Source organism: Rana temporaria, chromosome 7, assembly GCF_905171775.1.
Source record: "Rana temporaria chromosome 7, aRanTem1.1, whole genome shotgun sequence".
In the NCBI taxonomy this organism is placed as follows: domain Eukaryota; kingdom Metazoa; phylum Chordata; class Amphibia; order Anura; family Ranidae; genus Rana; species Rana temporaria.
Genome location: NC_053495.1, coordinates 128,988,501 through 129,012,322, shown reverse-complemented (window position 1 = coordinate 129,012,322; position 23,822 = coordinate 128,988,501). Strand labels below are relative to the sequence as shown.

Below are 23,822 nucleotides of genomic sequence, written 5' to 3'. Positions count from 1 at the left end.
TTTCTATGGGAAATAGAAATGCTCAAAAACGCCCAAACCGCCTGATTCGCGCGTTCGGCGTCAGGCGTTTTGGAGTGGAGATGTGAACCATCTCCATAGGGAATAATGTATTTTTTCCCCTCTAGCGTTTTTGAGCGTTGCGCTTCAGGCGACAAAACGCTCAGGTGTGAATGCAGCCTTAGGGGAGCTGCTGCACAGAAGGTTTTTCCCCTTTATGCATATACATGAAGACAAATAGCCCTGAGCCTTTACAACCACTCTAAAGAATGCAGTGAAAGTAAAATAACTCGACACGTTTAGTATCTAAGCCAAGAACAGTACATTGTGTACACAGTATAGCTAATACCACAAGGACATGTGTTTTTAATTACTACCTGGAATTCCATTCAATCTTCTGCTTTGGACTGAGTTTTCTGAAGCCACAAGTCAGACGTGTTGAGAACCAAGAGCTGCCTACATGAAACAGGAGCTGGGAAATGGAAAAGCTGGTTGCAGTGATGCAAACAGTCAGCGTGCTGAAATTAGGCATGGTAATCTACATGAAGAAAGAAAAAAAAAAAAGTCAAATGTTAAAAAAAGCATTCATAAAACTCAGAAAATGAAACAATCAAAATAAAACATATTGCGCATCTTTCACCTAAGTAGACTATAGAAACGCATTGTTTATGCTGTATGGACTTTTTTTTTCCTGAACTCCGCCAGCGTATTTGAAGAAATAATTGATTGCACATTCTGGTGAATATTCTCAAGGCTCGGTTCACATATGGGCCGTGTGCGGCTCACAGCGGGGGCCCGGTGCATGCTGGTTCACCGTTTCAAGTCCGATTTCAGCCCAAATTTTTGTGTGATTTCAGACCTGAAACGGACCAAAACACACACAGAGTTTTTCTGCAAAACGCACCGCACCTGCTGCAGAGATATGTGAAATAGAGAATCGGTCTTAAAGTGGATGTAAACCCACTCTCATCCTTTCTAAACTACTGCCATAGTGGTTATCTATAAGGATATACATGCCTCCTGCATGTATCCTTACCTGTCAAATGTCTCCCCTCTGCAGATTCTGTGGGTGGGTCTGTTGACCGGAGTGGGTGGAGGCATGATGTCAGTAGACTCCCACCTCTACACTGCATTTTCTCCTGAACTTCTTCTATGATCACTAACATCCAGTCAAAACCCAGAAAAGTCCCTGCATGACTTCAACATGCCAATCATGCAGAGAGCTGGAGAAGAAAGGAGGAGGGGATCTGAAGTACACAGAATGCCTCTCTCAGGCTTGTGCATGAGATATGTAAATCACCTGTCACTCACAACAAGGGGGAGAAACCGACTCCTATTTCTCTGTGTGTCAGCTTTTATCTCACTCAAAAAAGATAAGAGGACTGCTCAGAGCTGGATTAACTCTTCGTGGCACAGATGACATGAAATCCTATACTGTACAAGGTGCAAGCCTTAATAAAAAAATTTTTTGGGGGGTTTACATCCACTTTAAAGAGCCAAAAAACGATCTTTCCAGGTAAGGGGCACCTTTAGTTAAAAATAAATGGTGCAACTTTGACTAAAGTTGACAAATGACCATTGATGTACCTCCTGAAGTGTGACTGAACATCATCTCAATCTGCCTTGTTGGTAAGATGTTGCTACGACACCTCGGCCTGATTCACACTTATGCAGGTTGCAGTTTGCATATGGGATTATACGCAGGATGCCTGGACATACCAATGGATTTTTTATTTTTATTATTAAATAAATAAATAAATACACAAGATCACTTTATTAAAATAACCTTATTAACATCACCAAATTATTATTATTATTTTATTTTTAATAAAAATGGCCGCTGCATAACTATTGGTTTATTTAAAATGATTATTAAAATATTACCATTACCTATTAAAACTTATATAATCAATTGTAACCAATAAAATTACAGCTTAGCCACAAAGACTCAAGCTGCATAAATTCCTTAAATATTCCAACCACTATACCCTTTTGCCAACCTGCAAAATGGATTTACCAAAGCTATACCGCGACAAGGGAAGGGGGGGCGGTGAGATCGGCAGTCAGTTCTCCCTTGGAAACGGCTGGCCCCGAACCCACGGAACCAGCTCTTTAAATAGGGACTTTCCCAGAACTGGAAAATTCTGGAAACATCAGATGACCCTGATTGACCTATCCTGAGCCTTTAAATTTACAAATTTACCCCAGCAACCCAAATACCTAAACCAACCCAAACCTTTCCCGCTCAAAAAACCTTCCTGACCTATCACCACCTCAGATTTCACCCCTAGCAACTCAATGCTTTAACCAATCCCCTTACTTCCCGCCTAAAAGCCCTAGGGGAGCCTTGAAACTGTCCCCTGCCAAAATCCCATGAGGAAAAGGGGGGCTGAAACAGCCTAAACCCCCTTTTTCCCTTATTCTAGGTGCATTTTGTGCTTTTAAATACACATTTTTGATCCATTGAAGTCTATCGAACCAAAAACCAATCAAAAGTCCCAGGCCCTTTCCATAAAATGCACAGATGTGAACTACATCCATAGGAAACCATGTTTAATGGACTGTAGTGTGTTTCTGCAAAACTGAAAACTAAAAAATGCATAGGTGTGAACCAGGTTTTACAGCTGATTTAAACTCCTATTACATGCGCTCTCTCGACCTTTTCTCAGTAGCTCAGTGACGCTGCATCAGTGGAGATAATACACCATGCTCATGCAAGGGCTTGAGAGCTAGATCCTGTGATGGTGGGTGTAAATGGCTGGGAGTGTCTTAGCAACGTCCTAGCAACAAGGCAAGACAGGATGATTGCATCCCTGGCAGTTTTTATGGCATTATCCAACTTAATCAAAGCTGCACAATTTAATGTTAATCAGGTGCCCCTCACCTGCATAGACAGTTATTTTTGTAAAAGTGAACTAACCCTTTAAAGCAGAATGCCAGCCAAAACATATTTTCTAGTTTAGTCAGAGGGTCATAAATTGTGTCAGACTTTTATTGCTGTCTGTGTCCTCAATCGGGAGATATACTCCTATTTGTCATTGTGTTCACTGTTCCCTTTAAATACTCTCACTTTTCCCACACTACAGAGTCTCAATTTCAGGCCAGAGGCATAACTCTTCCAACTTTATAAACTATAGAGTCCAGAGGTCTCACCGCTTCAGCTCAGCAGCAATATAAGAAATGAATGTGTAACTTAACTAGTTGCTGAGCGTGCGCGCCTCCCTGCCGTTCCCGACGATCAGATTTGTTTCAGAACTGATCAATCTCCAGGCCCAGGTCAATAAAATCTGGCCTGGACCTGGTGATCAATCTTAGCCAATGGATGTCTTCCCCTGTCTCTGTAACTGTAAATATTGACAGGGGAAGTGATGTTCTCTCCCTCGTGTCGGTCTTTTCGTTCCAGACCGAGAGGGAGAGAACATCTAAAAGTGAGTTGCACAACACTACACTGACACCAGGTCACGTAGGCACACAATCCACCCCCCCCCCCCCCCGAATCACCCCCCAAATTAACCCCTTCACTGCCTGTCACTGTGTCACCCAGTACAGCAATCAGATTTTTTTTTGATCGCTGTACTAGTGTCATTAGTGACCAAAATAATTGTTAGGGTAATAATTCTTAGGCCCTAACAAGTCTAGGGACCCCCCAATAAAGGTTTAACCCCTTGATTACCCCCTGTCACCAGTGATCACAGTATAAGTGTCACAGGTGACGCAGTTTAGCTAGTTTATTTTTTATAGCGTCAAGGCACCTGACATATTTTTCCCAATAAAGGTTTAACCCCCTGATCGCCCAGCGGGTGATCAAAGTTTGGTATTAGCGCCAGATAGGGTCTGCGTCGCTCCAGGCAGCGTCAAATTAGTGCCAGTAGCGCTAACACCCACGCACGTACCATACGCCTCCCTTAGTGGTATAGTATCTGAACGGATCGATACCTGATCAGATCTATACTAGTGTCCCCTGCAGTTTAGGGTTCCCAAAAACGCATTGTTAGCGGGATCAGCCCACATACCTGCTAGCACCTGCGTTTAGCCCCTTCGCCCAGCCCAGCCCACCCAAGTGCAGTATCGATCGATCGATCACTGTCACAAAACACAAAAACACATAACTGCAGCGTTCGCAGAGTCAGGCCTGATCTCTGCGATCGCTAACAGTTTTTTGGTAGCGTTTGACTCAGTCGCTGACAGGTCAGGTGCTTTTTACCTGTGAATCTTACTACTGTACCCCTAAATTTAGAGCCCAAAATGGCAAATCAAAGGTACACTAGTGAAGAGGCCTACACGTTTCTGAGCATGACAGATAGTGAGGAGGAGGTCACGCATCTGTCAGATTCTGTCTCAGAATACGATCCTCTAGACCAACGTTTCTCAACCAGTGTGCCGCGGCACACTGGTGTGCCGTGAGGAGTCCCCAGGTGTGCCGCGGCAAAATGACCCCAAATATTGTAACATTACTGCTGGGCATTTATCTTTACAGCGGTGCCGGTCCGCTGTGTAAAACTCACTTCCCGGCACTCGGGAAGCTGTGCTGGCTGTGCGGGCCTCCCGACCGCGTCTTGCCAACCGAATACGTCATCGGTTGCTATGGGAGGGTCGGACGCACGCACTGCTTCTGTGACGTGAGTGCCGTGGGTACCGTCCTGAACTCTGCCTGGCGCGCTTTTCCCTGAGGTGGAAGAAGAAAGAGTAGAGCCACCGTGACCAACACTGCTCCCCTGCCCGCAGACATGGCCACCCGCTCAGAGAGGGAAAAGGCCCTGAAGCTGAATGAGCAGCACCAGGCCATCCTGTCTCGTATGCTGAGGGAGGAGGACAACAAGTACTGCGCTGACTGCGAGGCCAAGGGTAAGGTGGTGAGGGGGGGCTCTACTATGAATAACCAGCTGTCACAGTCACTGACACCCCACATCCTCCATTCATGGCTACAGCACTCTGGATCTGATTGGTTGTTGTGCAGCTCTGACAGTTCTTCTTTCAGTGTATGTGTGCATGTGTACACATGTCTGTTAGTGTGTGTGTGACAAAAGTAGTTCTGATGGTACAGGAATAGAGGGGTTGGATTAAAAGTAACATCCATACAGACAGATGCGCACGCACACAAACAGACACACGTACAAACACACACACTGTGTGTGTTTGTACGTGTGTCTGTTTGTGTGCGTGCGCATCTGTCTGTATGGATGTTACTTTTAATCCTGACCTCCCTATTCCTGTACCATCAGAACTACTTTTGTAGGGCTTGTTCGAGATAGCAGCGAGGACTGCTGCTCCTCTGAAAAGCAATTTGTGTTCATATTGCTTTTCAGGGGCATTTGTCAGCCAGTAAAGAGGCGTATCTTGCCTCCTTACCACCTGTTTTAAGCCCGTAAATGCAATGCACACAGTTGCGGGGTAGTTGCAGTGCAGCCCCAATCACCCTGGGTATACCTCCAGCTGCAGCCACAGCATGTTTACACCCCCAGCTGTTGCCTCTGCAGCTAAAGGGGCTAAAGTTGGGGGTGGTAAAAACAGCTCAACCATGTGGTTTTACTGCCCCTCCAGCCTGACATGTGAACAAGCTCTTGGTTCTGTGTGGATGCGTGCTGCGTGTAGGGCAGCCCATTCAATTCCCTACCCGCAGTAATGCGGGGAAAGAAGTCCCCGACCCTTTTTTTAAATTGTGCCACAACAAAAGCAACCCATGTTTGCCAATGGATGGTGCACCATTAAGAATTAATGGCACCCCTAAAGAGCAGAGCATTTGTCTGTGTGTCAAGACCGAGCGCGATTTTGCGCGTGTTCCGCAACACACAGCGACGTGAACCAAGTCTTGGACAGGGGTGCCTCAAGACTGAAAATATTTTTCAAGGGCGCCCCGACTGGAAAAAGGTTGAGAAACACTGCTCTAGACGACAGCGGCTCCCTGACAGATAGCTCTGACGATGGAGTTGTGGTCCCTGCTAAGGTCAGGTGTACCAGACCCCGATCTTCTGCTGTCGCTGAGGTGCAAGAACCGCAGGGCTCTCATATGGAGCAGAGAAGTACTAGCGCCGCTATTCCTTCTGGTGAACTGGCAAGCACCAGCGGCCTAGTACATCCTGGTCTTACATCCAGGCTGGAGAGGTGGCAAGCACAAGTAGTGTCCCGCTGCCACCAAGAAGAAGAAGACAAAGACAGGCCCGTCATGGCCGTCGTGCCCTTCCTGCTGCATTCGCCAATCCTAATTGGGTACCCACCACTTCTGCAGCACCCGTACTTCCCCCATTCACTGGCTAACCCGGAATTCAGGTGGAAACAGTTGATTTTACGTCACTTGATTTTTATTCGCTGCTTTTCACAGAAGATCTCTATAGATCTATTGTGGACCAAAGCAATTTGTATGCTGGTCAATACATCGCCGCTAATCCCCAGCTGTCCCTTGCCAGAGATTGGAAACCAATTACGGTTTCCGAATTTAAGATCTTTCTGGGCCTATCCCTCCTCATGGGCATTACTAAAAAGAGTGAGCTGCGGTTATATTGGTCCAGGAAGGGCACGACGGCCACGACAGGCCTGTCTTTGTCTTCTTCTTCTTCTTGGTGGCAGCGGGACACTACTTGTGCTTGCCACCTCTCCAGCTTGAACTGCACTTATGGGACTCGCCACGTCACCATGTCATACTTTGTATCACCGCAAAGGTCAGATCAAGGGCAGTAATTTTAGCAGTAGACCTACTCTGTAAATCTAATGTGGTAACCTGTAGAGGCTTTTAAAAATGTATGTGGTTTGTCGCCACTGCGCATTTGTGCGCAATTTTAAAGCATGTCGTGTTTGGTATCTATGTACTCGGCCTAAGATCATCTTTTTTATTTCATCAAACATTTGGGCAATATAGTGTGTTTTAGTGCATTAAAATAAATAAATATGTATTTTTGCCCAAAAAAATGAGTTTTAAAAATCGCCGCGCAAATACTGCGTGGAAAAAAAGAATGCAACAACCACCATTTTAATCTGTAGGGCCTTTGCTTTAAAATAATATATAATGTTTGGGGGTTCAACGCAATTTTTTTTTGCAAAAAAAAAAATATGTCTTCGTGTAAACAAAAAGTGTCAGAAAGTGCTTTGTCTTCAAGTGGTTAGAAGAGTGGGTGATGTGTGATATAAGCTTCTAAATGTTGTGCATAAAATGCCAGGACATTCCACCAGAATGGGAAGAGAGAGCAAAAGCTCAACTTGATAGGTAGCAAAAGATATTCTCCAAAACTGAGTTTGATGTTGGGTGTGCGAAGAGTGCCACTCATAGGATTCGGCTGAATGAAGATAAACCTTTCAGGGAGCGAGTTCGGAGAGTTCCTCTAACGGACATAGAGGATCTCAGAGAGCAACTAGCAGAACTGAAGAGGACAGGAACCATCAGAGAGTCCAGGAGCCCCTATGCCTCTCCAATAGTGGTGGTAAGAAAGTAAAAAGGCTCATTGAGGCTGTGCATCGACTACAGAACCCTCAACAAGCGAACCATACCTGACCAGTACACCACTCCTCGGATAGAGGACGCTTTACAGAGTTTGTCGGGAGCCAAATGGTTCAGTGTAATGGACCTAAAGAGTGGTTATTACCAGATCCCCATGCACCCAGAAGATAGAGAGAAAACAGCTTTCATTACCCCAGTGGGTTTCTTTGAGTTTAACCGCATGCCACAGGGATTGTCTGGGGCTCCAGACACTTTCCAAAGGCTAATGGAAAAGACAGTAGGGGACATGAACCTAATTGAAGTGTTGGTGTATCTGAATGACATCATTGTGTTCAGAAGGACTCTGGAAGAACATGAAGAGAGACTGGAGAAGGTGTTAAAAAGGCTCCATGATGAAGGCCTAAAGCTCTCCAGAGAAAAGTGTAAATTCTACCAACCATCAGTCCACTATCTTGGTCACATTGTCTCTGCAGAAGGGATATCAACAGACCCAGAGAAATGAAGGCAGTGACCTCCTGGCCCAGGCCAACCAATGTGACGGAATTACGATCATTTCTGGGATTTTGCTCCTATTACAGGAGGTTCGTGGATGGGTTTGCGAAGATTGCACGACCTTTGAATGAACTGCTGAAGACTGAGGAGGAGGATGGTACTTCTGACTCCATAAAACCCATGAAGATCAAAGCCGAAAGAGTCCATTCAGGACCAGTGGAACTCCAAATGCGAAGAAGCGTTCATCCAGCTTAAGAAGAGCCTAACTACTGCCCCTGTATTGGCCTACGCGGATACTTCCAAACTCTATGAGCTGCACGTGGATGCCAGTAGAGAGGGACTAGGAGGGGTGCTGTACCAAGAATACAGTGGTTATCTGCCATCCGTGGCCTATGTGAGCAGGAGCCTAACTCCATCTGAAAAGAACTACCCTACCCACAAACTTGAATTTTTGGCACTAAAATGGGCTGTAGTGGATAAGCTAAAGGACTACTTATACAGAGCCGAGTTTGTGGTGAGAACTGACAATAACCCGCTCACTTATCTGTTAACCACAGCCAAACTAGATGCCATGGGACATAGATGGTTGGCCACCCTCTCAGGATTCAATTGCAGTCTGAAATATAGACCAGGAGTGGGGAATAAAGATGCAGATGCTCTATCAAGGAGGCCTCATAGGTCAAATGTCTCCGAGGAGGAATGGACTCAAATAACCCCTGAAGGAGTGCAAGCTCTGTATCAAGGAGTGGAGTTATAGATGAGAGGAAGACCCAGAGCTGAAGAGATAGGAGTCTCAGCTGTGGGAGTGCCCAAGTATTACTGTAACGTAGCTCAAATGGGGAGTGAGGGTCTGCCTAAACTTTCCAAGAAAGACCTAAGGAGGGACCAAGAAGAAGATCCCTTGGGAAAGTTGGTTCTACAGGCCCTTGAAGACCAAGACCCGAGTGTGCTCCTTACTAACTTCCCAAAAGAAGCACGGCTCATGCACAAAGAGTGGGACAGGCTACAGCTACATCAAGGGGTGGTCTACTGAAGGGGCCCCTCTGATAGTCCAGAAAGAAATGGCAGATGTTCATGCCCAGGAAACACAGGGAGACCGTTCTGGCTGCACTTCATGACCAGCATGGTCATCTGGGCCCTGAGAGGACTTTCCAACTAGTCCGAGACAGATTCTACTGGCCCGGTATGAGGGCTGAAGTTGAGGGATACTGTCATTCTTGCATCCGGTGTATCCAGAGGAAGACTTTGTCCCGTCAGGCTGCCCCGATGGGTCATCTCCAAAGTCAGGGACCACTAGAGCTGGTGTGTGTATAGATTTTCACTGTCTGGAGCCTGATCTGAGTGGAGTAGGGAATGTCCTAGTTGTGACAGACCATTTCACCAGGTATGCCCAAGCATATCCAACTAAAGATCAGAAGTCCTCAACGGTAGCAAAAGTATTAGTGGAGAAATTCTTCGTACATTATGGACTGCCACAACGCATCCATTCAGACCAGGGAAGAGACTTTGAAAGTAAGCTAATAAAGAAACTGTTGGATTTGTTGAGCATAGAGAAAACCAAAACCACCCCTTATCAACCTCAGGGGGATGCTCAGCCTGAACGCTTTAACAGAACACTTTTGACTATGCTGGGAACATTAAGCTCAGAAAAGAAGCAACACTTGAGCAAACATGTGGCTGCCATTGTGCATGCATATAATAGCACTACGAACAATGCGACTGTATACTCACTTTACCGTTTAATGTTCGGGTGAGAAGCTCGATTACCAGTTGAATTAGCATTCGGTGTATCTCTGGATCATACATCGGCAACTTCCCACAAGGGCTATGTAGACCGATTAAGGAGTAGTTTGAAAACAGCTTATGAGAAGGCCCATGCTAACTCGGATAAGCGGAAAAAGAGAAACAAAAGAAACTTCGACTTGAAGGTCAGGGTACAAGACTTACAACCAGGAGACCGAGTGTTACTGAGGAATCTGGGTATCCCAGGAAAGCATAAGTTAGCTGACCGCTGGAAGTCACAGCCATACATTATATGCAAACAGTTACCTGGTCTCCCACTATACCAGATCAGACCAGAAGGAAGTGTGGGCCCTCTAAAGACTTGGCACAGGAATCACTTACTACCCCTCACTGAAGCTGTTCGGATACCTTCTGCACCTGCTCCTTCAGAATCGCCCTCGACCCCCAAATCACTTGGGCCGGTCACCAGATCCCAGTTAACACATCCAGATACAGAGGATGAGGAGTCCACAGATGAATGGATAGGGTCAGAGTGGTTATGGTCCTCTCAACAACCAGTATCCAGTACTTCGTTCCTGCCCTCATCTGAAGTGACAAACAGTGTGACACTTCAACCGGAGGCTCAAGAATTTGTACCTTACAACATACTCACTGAAGAGTTAGAGGAGAATGTGGCCTCAGCGTCCATGGAAGACCCCATGGAGGCCTCAAGCCTATCTGCCAATGAATTGAGTGATTCAAAAGATATGGAGTCTGACATACCTGATGCAAAAGACAGTGAGCTTGAACTTGTCCTCCCTGAGCTTATAATTTCTGAGGAACAGAGGGAAAGAAGAGTCATTCACCCACCCAAGAGACTGACTTATTATCATTTGGGGGAATTCTCTAAAGAGGCCATTATCACCTCTAAAAGATCCAGCACCATACCTAGTTCCTCCACTGTGACATTGGTGGAGGACCGCCCTAGCTCACCCCCTGGCACATCAGGGTATGATACCTCCATATTAGTGAGTAGTGGACCTGAGATAGTAGCCTGCCCCCTGCTGACAATTGGCGGGAGGACCCTCTGTCCACTTTATGTCATAAGTTGAGTTGTTTGACTTTAAATACTGTTAGGGATAATGCACGTTATTTGTTGTCTTGCATGATCTAACTAACTTTTTCTCTGCATGAATTTACAAAGCATGTATCAGGATACATACTGTTGTCCTCTTTGGGGACCAAAGATTTTAAGTGGGGGGAGTGTGTAGCGGGGTCATACTATCAGGGACTATTTCATAGTTATGCATACCTAAATCCCCCAGGAGTTTCAGTCACGTTGTATATATGTGTTTACTTTTTCCTAAAGCAATGCATTGTGGGATTTGAAGGACTAGGAGAAACGGACTCCATTGACATTAGTAGAAATAGACTACGGTAACCACAATGCATTGGCTTCCCAGAGAACATTGCACCCCCGCACAGCTTTATGGGGGAGGTTACTTAAAGGCGGGGAGAAGCTGAATTCGCTCTCTTGGGATCGGCGCTCTCCCCTCTACGGAACATGGGAGAGCACTATAGCCAAGCAGCTAGGCCTGAAGCCTGAGGCGGGATCCAGCGGAAGATCAGCCATCCGGAGAGAGACAAGACCAAGTGCCTCCAGCTCGTGTTCCAAGAGAGCGTGTTGCAGAGCGGCGACTGATCAGTGCATCTCTCGTGAGGGACTCAGGCGGACTGGGCCTGCTCGGGTGAGAGGGCACTTGCCCAAGTTTCAATATTACCTCAGCCTTATGACTTGTAACACTCCACATGCCAGGGCCACGTATGGTTGGCTAATCTAGCTCAGAGGCCTAGCATCTAAAAGTCACGCTAGCTAAATTGACGGACGCTGACTGAAGGATCGGTCCACAAGCACCTGTGTTGATCATACCCCTTTGACTGAGCCTAAATTCCCTTGGATTACAAATTAATTAAAGTGCACCAACGCAGGGGTCGACAAATCCCGGGCGCCAGGTCGCCATGGCGACTAGAAATAGGGTCCTGGCGACTTGGCTTGGAAGGGGGGGCAAAAAAAAAAAAAAAAATTTTTTTTTTTTGTGAGCTGGCACCATCTGGTGGTGAGCCGTTGGTATTACAAGTTATTACCACCAGATGTGTAAGCTGGCGCCATCTGGTGGTGGCCGTTGGTATTACAAGTTAAGCATTACAAGTTAAACAGCAATTCTAATGTAATTTTTCACTATTTTCACTGCCATCTTCTTCCCTCTATCTAGAACCCCCAAACATTATATATATTTTTTATCCTAACACCCTAGAGAATAAAATGGCGATCGTTGCAATACTTTCTGTCATGCCGTATTTGCGCAGCGGTCTTGCAAGCGCACTTTTTTGGGGAAAAAAATTACACTTTTTTAAATTAAAAAATAAGACAACAGTAAAATTATCCCTATTTTTTTTAATATTATGAAAGATAATGTTACGCCGAGTAAATTCATACCCAACATGTCACGCTTCAAAATTACGTCCGCTCGTGGAATGCCGACAAACTTTTACCCTTTAAAATCTCCATAGGCGACGTTTAAAAAAACTCTACAGGTTGCATGTTTTGAGTTAGAGGAGGTCTAGGGCAAGAATTATTGCTCTCGCTCTACCAATCGCGGCGATACCTTACATGTGTGGTTTGAACACCGTTTACATATGCAGTCGCTGCTCACGTATGTGTTCGCTTCTGCGCGCAAGCTCGTCGGGACGGGTGCGTTTTCTGGCTCCTAACTTTTTTAGCTGGCTCCTAGATTCCAAGCAAATTTGTCAACCCCTGCACCAACGTATTCACCATAGACTCCACCACTGAGGAACATTCTGAAGCTATTTGGGCCAGGCCTGGCTAAGATTACCAAAATACAAAATGATATATACAGTATGTACATATGTTCACCGCGCTACTCTAATTACAATAAATAGCAGCCAACACCACAAAATAGATCAATTTTGCAAAACGAATCAAACATAGAGAAAAAGTGTAGCGCTAACACAGAAGAAGTGAAAAAGACTATGCGAATAAGTCTTATGGCAATTAACATAAGAACACCAGAAGTGCTATTACAGTCCACAGTGCAAAAAAATTTAAATAAAATAAAAGTCCATAAAACAATCCAAATATTTCAGTTGAAAGTGACTGTGTGATCAAAGATAATTGATAGAAGATCCGCCACCAAATAATGATATTGAGAGGCTTACCAGAGGGATCGGACCCAAGTAAGTATACACTTATCAGGCCGATCATGCTTATAATGATAACTGGGATCCAAATCCATTCCGATGTTGAATCGGTCTATGGAACTCCTAAGGCATTCTTATGGATAGTACTCAATACGAAACCAATTCATAGGAGACCAGTCAGATGGAACTGATAGACACTTCCAAATGGTTATGATATAACATCCAGGCAATTCTCTATCGGCCACTGTCGTGGATCCCAGTTATCATTATAAGCTTGATCGGCCTGATAAGTGTATACTTACTTGGGTCCGATCCCTCTGGTAAGCCTCTCAATATCATTATTTGGTGGCGGATCTTCTATCAATTATCTTTGATCACACAGTCACTTTCAACTGAAATATTTGGATTGTTTTATGGACTTTCATTTTATTTACATTTTTTTGCACTGTGGACTGTAATAGCACTTCTGGTGTTCTTATGTTAATTGTTATAAGACTTATTCGCATATAGCTGGATTCAGGTAGATGAGCCTAACGTTAGGCAGGCGTAGCATATCTCATATACGCTACACCGCCGTAAGTTAGAGAGGCAAGTGCTGTATTCACAAAGCACTTGCGTCCTATGTTACGGCGGTGTAGCGTAAATGTGCCGGCCTAAGCGCGCCTAATTCAAATTGTGAAGAGTTGGGCGTGTTTTATGCTAATGAATCGTGACCCGGCGTGATTGACATTGCAAGCGGTCGTATCTTAGCTAGATTTAAGTGTATCTCAATTTGAGAATACACTTAAATTTACGACGGCGCAGATTCAGAGTTACGACGGCGTATCTACTGATACGCTGGCGTAAATCTCTCTCTGAATCTGGCTAATAGTCTTTTTCACTTCTTCTGTGTTAACACTACACTTTTTCTCTATGTCTGGCTAAGATTACCAACTGTGTTTTACAGAATTGCCCACTAGGGGGAGCTCGTGAGCATAGACTACCTTTAACTATTTGTAGACTTAATAGTATTGACATTTTAGTTTGTTTTTTATTGACTCTTGCAAGGACGCTTGCAGAGCCAGTCATATACATATATCTATGTGTGTTTAATCTGTTGTTCAATCCCTTTATCTCTTTTGTTACATGCAAAGTAAAGTTACCCTTCGTTTACTATATTGATTGTGTGAGGTGTGTTTACTCCTGAGAGACACAAGTTGAAGAAGGTAACGACATTATTGCATTGTCATTGTATATTTCACATGTGTTATTGTGGCCCCAGCCAAACAGGGGACTCACAATACAACTGCATTTGTCTGGTGTGCCAAGGAAGGGTTCGAGCCTGTTAGAAGGGTGGATAGGTCAGAGAGTAGACCCAATCTATAACCAGCGGCTCCTTCGGGGGTGAGCGCTACATTTATTAAGGCAATTTCTGCACGTAAAAACAGCGCAGCAACCACCATTTATTACAGTTTATGCACTTTATAGCTGTGGGAACACTATCCGGTGCCTGCAGCAGTTTATTTTGTTTGTGTAGCTTATCACATAGGAGAAGTGATAGCACGGGAGTATACTATATATACAGTAATTTGAAAATAAAGATTTTCTTAAAAAATGTTAAGCAATGATCAACCACGCCCAGTTTCCACAATTTAATTAATGGATTACTTTACTTAACTCAATTAAATCCCTGCACATTGGGAAAAAATGGCGGAAGGTTATGGCGACACATTTCAGGTCACATAAGGATATATTTCTCTAAAAGTCAGCAGCCTGCCAGATACTCCATTAGGAAATGGTTGAGAGGCGATGGGATTCCTATAGTAATGATAGCCATACATACATTGCTGAATGAGAGAATTTTAACCACTTAAGCCCCGAGTCTGTTTTTCAGACTCGGTGTTTACACATTAACCTCTTGACCACTGGGCACTTAAACCCCCTTCCTCACCAGACCAATTTTCAGCTTTCGGTGCTCTCACAATTTGAATGACAATAACTCAGTCATACAACATTGTGCCCATCTGAAATTTTTGTCCTTTTTTTCCCGCGAATAGAGCTTTCTTTTGGTGGTATTTGATCACCTCTGCGGTTTTTATTTTTTGCGCTATTTAAGAAAGTACACTGAAAATTCTGTAAAAATAAAAAATAAAATTCTCGTTTCTGTCATATTAGCAGGTATTGCGGGGTATTGCGGAGTATGGGGGGTATTGCAGAGTATGGGGGGGTATTGCAGAGTGTGGGGGGTATTGCAGAGTATGGGGGGGTATTGCAGTGTGTGGGGGGTATTGCAGAGTGTGGGGGGTATTGCAGAGTGTGGGGGGTATTGCAGAGTATTGGTGGTATAGCAGAGTGTGGGGGGTATTGCAGAGTGTGGGGGGTATTGCAGAGTGTGGGGGGTATTGCAGAGTGTGGGGGGTATTGCAGAGTATGGGTGTTATTTATTGCAGAGTATTGCACAGGGAGGGAGGGATGGATCTGTGGCTGCATTTGTCACATATCCATCCCACAGCAGCTGCTGCTGCTGCCGCTCTCCCCCCTCTCCTCTCACACTGTACCGATCGGTACAGAGAGGAGAGGGAGGAACCGGCGTCATTACATGACGCCGGTTTGTTTACAAGTGATCGCTCCGTCATTTGACGGAGCGATCACGTGGTAAACTGCCGCTATCAGCGGCGATTTACCGCGATCTGTGATGCGCCGGGTCTTCTAGACCCGGCGCTCACAGATGCTTCTGGGAGCGCGCCGCAGGGGGCGCGCGAGTGAAGCATTCTGGGAGGACGTCCCAGGGACGTCGTCCCGGAATAACTCCACCGCTCTGTAGACGTCTTTTGTCTATGGAGCGGTGGGGAAGTGGTTAAAAACACGTTTTTTTGCTCGAAAATTACTTAGAACCCCCAAACATTATACATTTTTTTCTAACACCCTAGAGAATAAAATGGCGGTCTTTGCAATACTTTTTGTCACACCGTATTTGCGCAGCGGTCTTACAAGCACACTTTTTTATTAAAAAAAAAAAAAAACTTTTTTAAATTAAAAAATAAGACAGTAAAGTTAGCCCAATTTTTTTTTAAATTATGAAAGATAATGTTATGCTGAGTAAATTGATACCCAACATGTCATGTTTCAAAATTGCGCCCGCTCGTGATACCTCACATGTGTGGTTTGAACACCGTTTTCATATGCGGGCGCTGCTCACGTATGCGTTCACTTCTGCGCACAAGATCGTCGGGACAGGGCGCTTTAAAAAAGAAAAAAAATATTTATTTTACTCGATTACATTTATTTTTACACTGATTTAAAAAAAAAAATAATTGGGTTATTTTATTTTATTCCTATTACAAGGAATGTAAACATCCCCTGTAATAGAAAAAAGAGTGATAGGTCCTCTTAAATATGAGATCTGGGGTCAAAAAGACCTCAGATTTCTAATTTAGACTAAAATGCAATGAACAAAAAAAAGTGTCATTTGTCTCTTTAAGACGTATGGGCGGAAGTGACGTTTTGACGTCGCTTCCGCCCTGCTATGGTATGGATACGGGTGGGGGCCATCCTGCCCTCACTCATATCCATGCCTAGCACAAGAGAGGACCCAATCGCCGCTGCCGACAGCTCTGGTAAGCGGCAGAGGGATCGGGAGAGTAGCCCCTCTCCCGCCGCCAACAGCGTGATCTTGCGGCGAATCCATCGCAGAGACCACCATTATCGTTTACAGCAGCGGCCCCCAACCTTTTTGGCACCAGGGACCGGCTGCATGGATGAAAATTGTGCCACGGCCCAGGGGGGTTAAGGCGGTTTGGGTTCAGGGCACTCGCGGGGGTTCAGGGATTTCTCACGGGCAATTTATCGGAGCAATAGCTGGTGTTGGCACTTCAATCATCATGTCACTATGGTTGTTATGGTGTCAGGATGATTAAAGCGCATTAGTTCTATTATTACTTTGTAATAAAAAATTAAATGGTTCAACTCGCCATAATGCAGAACCAGTGGGAGCCCTGAGCGTGTCACCTGCCACCAGATGCAGCTTGTCACTTGCCACCCCCCCTTGCCACCAGATGAGGAATGTCACTTGCCACGTCCCCTGCCACCAGATGAGGAATGCCATGCTGCCTGCCACCAGATGAGGAATGATACTTGCCACGCTGCCTGCCACCAGATACTTGCTACGCTGCCTGCCACCAGATGGATGCCACTTGCCACGCTGCCTGCCACCAGATGAATGCCACTTACTACCATACCTGCAGTGGTCGTTCTTGAGTAAGGGCAGGAGACTGGAGAGCGGTGATGCAGGGCCGGCGGTGAGAGATGATGAAATAATGCAGTACATCCGACACCAGCGCTGTGAGGGCGGCATCGAGGCGGGCGCATGCCTCTGTGATCCACCGGGCTCTCTCACCTGCCCGCTCCTGTGATGCATTGAGCTCCCTTGCCCGCCTGCCTCTGATGCACTTGGTTCTCTCACCCACCCTGCTCTCTCATGCCGCCCGTAGCATTCGCGGCCCGGCTGCGGAGACGCTACGCCCCGGTAGTGGGCCGCGGCTCGGGGAGCCCTGGTTTACAGTCCTGCCACCTGAAGAGATGGATACCTCGGTTGTGGCAGCAGCTGCTGCCGTTACCAAGATATCCCTCTTTAAAGTAAGGACGTATATAGTCGTGCGGCGGTTCTGAAGTGGTTAATAGATTCCTGTATCCACTCTACACTTCATAGGTGGAGGAATTTCCATTGCCCATGGCTGTCAGAATCCAATTAGATGCAGTCACTGTTCAGCCAGCAATTTTCCCAAAAGCTAAATAAGGCCACCAGTGGCTCGAATGTCAGCTAATTCAACAGGCAGGGCTTCTAATGCACACTGTGAGAAAAAAAGGATTTTTAATACAGAAATTTCGGCTTACTGAAAAGTATGTCCATGTACAGTATAGAATGCACTTGATACTTGGTTGGGGTTCCTTTTGCATGAATTACTACATCAATGCGGCGTGACATGGAGATGATCAGCCTGTGGCACTGCGAAGGTGTTATGTAAGCCAAGGTTGCTTTGATGGCGGCCTTCAGCTCATCTGAACTGTTGGGTTTGGTGTCTCCCATCTTCCCCTTGATAATACCCCACAGATTCTCTACGGGGTTTAGGTCAGGCGAGTTTGCTGACCAACAAGCACAGTGATACTATGATCATTAAACCAGGTATTGGTACTTTTGGCAGTGTGGGCAGGTGCCAAGGCCTGCTGGAAAATAAAACCAGGATCTCCATAAAGCTGGTCAGCAGAGGGAAGCATGAAGTTCTCTAGAATTTCCTGGTAGAGGGCTGCGCTGTCTTTGGACTTTGGATAAAACACAGTGGACCAACACCAGAAGATGGCATGGCTCCCCAAATCAGTGACTGTGAAACCTTCAAACTGGACCTCATGCAACTTGAATTATGTGCAGCTCCACTCTTCCTTCAGACTCTGGGACCTTGATTTCCAAATGACATGCAAAATTTTCCACAGTTCATGATGATTTAGGGAACAGAAAAACAAACAAGGCACCTCTAAGTGCAGAAGTATAAAACTTTTAATATCCCCTAAAGGGGTTAAAAACACTTACAAGATAGTGGATGAAACAGGCATGTAGCAGGTAAGTGCGTCCAGGAGATGTTCCAGTGGCAGGGCCTGGGGATGACGTCAGAGGAAGCTAGAAGGAAACCAGCATGGAACACAAACAGGAAGTGGACAGGAAGTGTGTCATAGAGGCAGGACGCGTTTCGGAACAGCTCATTGGTTCCTTCTTCAGCCAATGACATGATGATTTAGGGAGCCATGCCATCTGCTAGTGTTGGTCCACTGTGTCTTATCAAGTCCAAAGTCAGCGCAGCCGTCTACCAGGAAATTTTAGCGCACTTCATGCTTCCCTCTGCTGACCAGCTTTATGAAGATGCTGACTATATTTTCTAGGACTTGGCACCTGCCCACACTGCCAAAAGTACCAATACCTGGTTTAATGATCATAGTATCACTGTGCTTAATTGGTCAGCAAACTCGCTTGACCTAAACCTAGAGCTGGGCGATTTTGGCCCCCAAAAAAATCTGCGATTTAAAAAAAAACTTGATTCACGATTCAAATCAAGTTTTTTTTTTCTAATGGACACCGCGTCGGTCCTAAGGAGCTGCGGGCAGGAGTTTTTAGGCAAGGCCGCGGCTTCGGCCTAGTCTGTTGCGATCCTGGCAAAAGGCCGCGGACTAGGCCGAAGCCACGGCCTCGCCTAAAGAATCCTGCCCGCAGCTCGCCGCGATCCTGGGAAAAGGCCGGACAGGATTTTTTAGGTGAGGCCGTGGCTTCTGCCTAGTCCACGGAGCGCCGGTCCTATGGGAAAGAAAAAATAAAAAAATCGATTTGGTCCTGAATCAATTTGACCTCATAACTCGATTCAAGATTAAAAAAAAAAAAATTCCCCAGCCCTACCTAAACCCCATAGAGAATCTGTGGGGTATTGTTAAAGCGGTCCTCCACCCTAAAGTGGAGTCCCGCTGATCGGAACCCTCCCCCCCTCCGGTGTCACTTTTGACACCTTTCAGGGGGGAGGGGGGTGCAGATACCTGTCTAAAGACAGGTATTTGCACCCACTTCCGGCCACACGATACGGGCGAAAGACGGGCATTCCGTCACATCCCGTCTGTCGCCCGTTGTGTGCTGGGAACACTCGGCTCCCAGCACACAGCGTGTGAGCCAATCAGTGGGCGCAGCGCGACTCGCGCATGCGCCGTAGGGAACCGGGCAGTGAAGCCGCAGCGCTTCACTTCCTGGTTCCCTCAGCGTGGATGGCGGGGGGAGCAGCAGAGTGACGAGCGATCGCTCGTGCTCTGCTGCGATCGGCGCTGGACTCCAGGACAGGTAAGTGTCCTATTATTAAAAGTCAGCAGCTGCAGTATTTGTAGCTGCTGACTTTTAATATTTTGTTCCCATGGCACATCCGCTTTAAGAGGAAGATGAGAGACACCAGATCCAACAGTACAGTACAGACAAGCTGAAGGCCACTAGTAAAGCAATCTGAGCTTCCATAACAACTCAGCATTGTCACAGGCTGACCGTCTCCATGCCATGCCGCATTGATGTAGTAATTCATGCAAAAGGAACACCAACCAAGTATTGAGTGCATTCAGTATATACTGCACATGGACATATTTTTCAGTAAGCCAAAATCTCTGTATTAAAAATCCTTTTTTTTATTGGTCTTATGTAATATTCTTGTTTTCGGAGATAATGAATTTTGGGTTTTCACTAGCTATAAGCCACAACCATCACACTATAAGAAGGAAATGCTTTAAATATATCACTCTGTGTGTAACGTATCTATATAAAATTTATGAGTTTCACTTTTTTTTTATTAATTGCTGGAATAAATTACCTTTTTTATGATATTCTAATTTTATGAGATGCATCTTTATGCTGTGTACACACGATCGGATTTCCGATGAAATTAAATCCGATGGAATTTTCCGTCGGAAATCCGATGAAGCTGACTTTCATCAGTCTTGCATACACACTATCAGACAAAATCCCGACCGTCCAAAACGCGGTGACGTAAAAAATGGAGTTCAATGCTTCAGAGCATGCCTCGACTTGATTCTGAGCATGCATGGATTTTTCTCCGACACAGACGATCGGTTTTTACTATCGTTTTTTTTTTCCATCGGATAAATTTAAAACATGTTCTATTTTGGAAAAAAGACCAATGGGCTCCCACACTTTAGCTTTGTCAGATGAAAAAAGACCATCAGACTTTTTTCATCAGTAAAAGCGATCGTGTGTAGATGGCATTATAGTTGCAACAACCTGCAAAGAGCCCAAAATACAAATGTATGCTTGAGGATGCAAAACGCACGCAACAAAACAACCCAGGCACTTCATTCCCTTTTCCTGCGAAGGGAAGGAGAACGACTACATCGTACAAGCAGCTCAACCAGCTGGCAATCTCCCTGTGTAAGAACAAATGCTTTCGATTGCTAGAAAAAGTCATTAACGCATTACTTTTATCCTCCTTTATATCCCGTAAAGGCATGCTGGAATTTGTGGCATAAAAAAAAAAAAAAAATCAAACAAGCCTTGCTCAAGTGTAATTCATTGTTTGTACATAGCTAAAATACTTGTGATATTGACAACAGAGATTACTGCTATCCAGGAAAGCAGACACTACACCTAAATCCAGTCTTTAAAACAGGTTTTGAGTGATCAAAATAAACACACATTTGGCGAGCGCACACACCGCTGTTTTACAATCTCATTTCAATAAAGTACATCTGCTACTCCAGGTGAGTACAGAGCAAAATGCAAAAAAAGATGCATAGCTCGGCCTAATTTTAGTCTCAAGAATTAACCCTGGAAATTAGATTACATTTATATATACAGTTGTGCTCATAAGTTTACATACCCTGGCAGAATTCATGATTTATTGGTCATTTTTCAGAGAATATGAATAACACAAAAACTTCTTTCACTCAAGCCATTTGTTATCAATCAATTGTGTTTACTCTTTTTAAATCATAATGACAACAGAAACTACCCAAATGACCCTGATCAAAAGTTTACATACCCTGGTGATTTTGGCCTGATAACATGCACACAAGTGTGTGGTTTGGGGTTTGAATGGCTATTAAAGGTAACCATCCTCACCTGTGATCTGTTTGCTTGTAATTAGTGTGTGTGTATAAAAGGTCAATGAGTTTCTGGACTCTTGACAGACCCTTGCATCTTTCATCCAGTGCTGCACTGACGTTTCTGGATTTTGAGTCATGGGGAAAGCAAAACAATTGTCAACGTATCTGTGGAAAAATGTGGTTGAACTGTATAAAACAGGAAAGTGATATAAAAAGATATCCAAGGAATTGAGAATGCCAATCAGCAGTGTTCAAACTCTAATCAAGAATTGGAAAATTTAGGCCCCGTACACACGGTCGGTTTGGTCCGATGAGAATGAACCAAAGTTTATTTTCATCGGACCAAACCGACCGTGTGTATAGTCTATCGGTCTGGTTTCCTTCGGTCCAAAATTTTAAAACATGCTTCAAAACCGAACCGATGGACCGCTGCCCCATCGGACCAAACTGATGGTTAGTACAGAAAAGCATCGGTTCAAAACCCACGCATGCTCAGAATCAAGTCGACGCATGCTTGAAAGCATTGAACTTCGTTTTATTCAGCACGTCGTGTGTTTGACGTCACCGCGTTCTGACCCGATCGGTTTTTGGACTGATGGTGTGTACACATATCAGGCCGTACGGCCACTTCAGAGGTGAACTGATGAAAACAGTCCGACAGGCCAGTCTCATCGGTTTGGTCCGACCGTGTGTACGGGGCCTAAGGGTTCTGTTGAAACCAAACCATGGTCAGGTAGTCCAACTTAAATTTTTAAGCCACAAATGCCAGGAAAATTGTTTGGGATGCAAAGAAAAAACAACAAATACCTTCAGGTGAAATACAGGACTCTCTGAAACATGTGGTGTGTCTGTTTCAAGATGTACAATAAGGAGGCACTTGAAGAAAGATGGGCTGCATGGTCGAGTCACCAGAAGAAACTCAAAGGTTTAAATGTGTTTCTTGGGAGTGATTGCTAATTGTGTGTGTGTGGGGGGGGGTGCCTGTAGTGAAAGAAGACATAGATCTGTGTTCCTGTTTAGCACAAGATCTCTGTCTTCTCCTGTCACAGAACGGCGATCTGCCTTGTTCAGTATGCCTCGGGAAGGATCGGCGGGTCCCGGCAGACATTGGACCCACTAATTGGCTCCTGCTGTGTCCAATTACACCCAGGAAACGAAAATACGTACAGGTACGTGATTTTGTGCCGGAGGGCCACTCTGCTGTAGTATATATGCGTTGGGCGGCTAAGCAACACAATTCATTCTAGAGACACTAGAAAAGGAACGGTCCACTTTAACCTCTTCCCTACCCGCCCATAGTCATATGACGTTCACATATGGGATCTCCCATCCTGGGTTGAGGTCATATGACGTCCTGGACTTCCTGGCTGTCTAGAGGGCGCGTTCTCAGGACCAGGTGCGCGTGCCCAGAGGCAGCGATGTCCGCCAGTCACCCGCGATTGCTCACAATCATGGCAGGACCGTGGATCTGGGTGTGTAAGCACACAAATTCATATCCTGTAAGCGGTGAGGAGACGGATGTGTGTTCCCAGTACACACATCGGTCTCCTCCCCTTGTGAGTCCCCTCCCCCTACAGTTAGAATCACTCACTAGGGAACATACTTAACCCTTTCAGCGGCCCCTAGTGTTAACCTCTTCCCTGCCAGCCACATTTACACAGTAATCAGTGCAGTTTTATAGCACTAATCGCTGTATAAATGTGAATGGTCCCAAAAATGTGTCAAAAGTGTCTGATATGTCCGTCGCAATGTCACGGTCACAATAAAAAACGCAGATCGCCGCCATTACTAGTAAAAAAAAAGAAGCAATAAATCCATCCCCTATTTTGTAGACGCTATAACTTTTGCGCAAACCAATCAATATACGCGTATTGCGATTTTTTTACCAAAAATATGTAGAAGAATACATATTGGCCTAAACTGTGGAAAAATTTAGTTTTTTTTATAGATTTTTTAGGGATATTTATTATAGCAAAAAGTAAGAAATATTGAATTTTTTCAAAATTGCCACTCTATTTTTGTTTATAGCGCAAAAAAAAAAAAAAACGCAGAGGTGATCAAATACCACCAAAAGAAAGTTCTATTTGTGGAGAAAAAAATAAGTCAATTGTGTTTGGGAGCCACGTCGCACGTCGCAAAAAGTACTCTGGTAAGGAAGGGGGTAAATTCTTCCGGGGCTGAAGTGGTTAAACACATTAGCCCCATATAGATCTCTTTGATTGATTTTTTAGCAAGTAGTAAATCTTATATCTTTCCTTTATATGGACCAAAAACCCAGAAATCTACCACAGATGTTCATCTAAACACAACGGGCCAGATTCAGATAGGTTAGCGGATCTTTAGATCCGCGTAA

At 45.1% G+C, this 23,822-nt stretch overlaps 1 protein-coding gene and 1 long non-coding RNA gene across 3 annotated transcripts in view; one reads left to right on the top strand and one right to left on the bottom strand.

The window, feature by feature from the left end:
- The window catches only part of TLCD4 (TLC domain containing 4), a 147,337-nt gene that overhangs the window by 73,285 nt on the left and 50,230 nt on the right, over window positions 1–23,822 (bottom strand). For both annotated transcript variants that reach the window (XM_040359970.1, XM_040359971.1), the window contains exon 2: window positions 375–535. In XM_040359970.1, coding sequence (XP_040215904.1) covers window positions 375–529 — 155 coding nt within the window. In that variant the 5' untranslated portion in view covers window positions 530–535. The remainder of the gene's footprint in view (window positions 1–374; window positions 536–23,822) is intronic.
- LOC120945649 lies at window positions 4,632–22,363 on the top strand. Its single transcript, XR_005750613.1, has 3 exons — window positions 4,632–4,842; window positions 15,618–15,620; window positions 22,353–22,363. It is a non-coding gene; the product is annotated as an uncharacterized LOC120945649 (long non-coding RNA).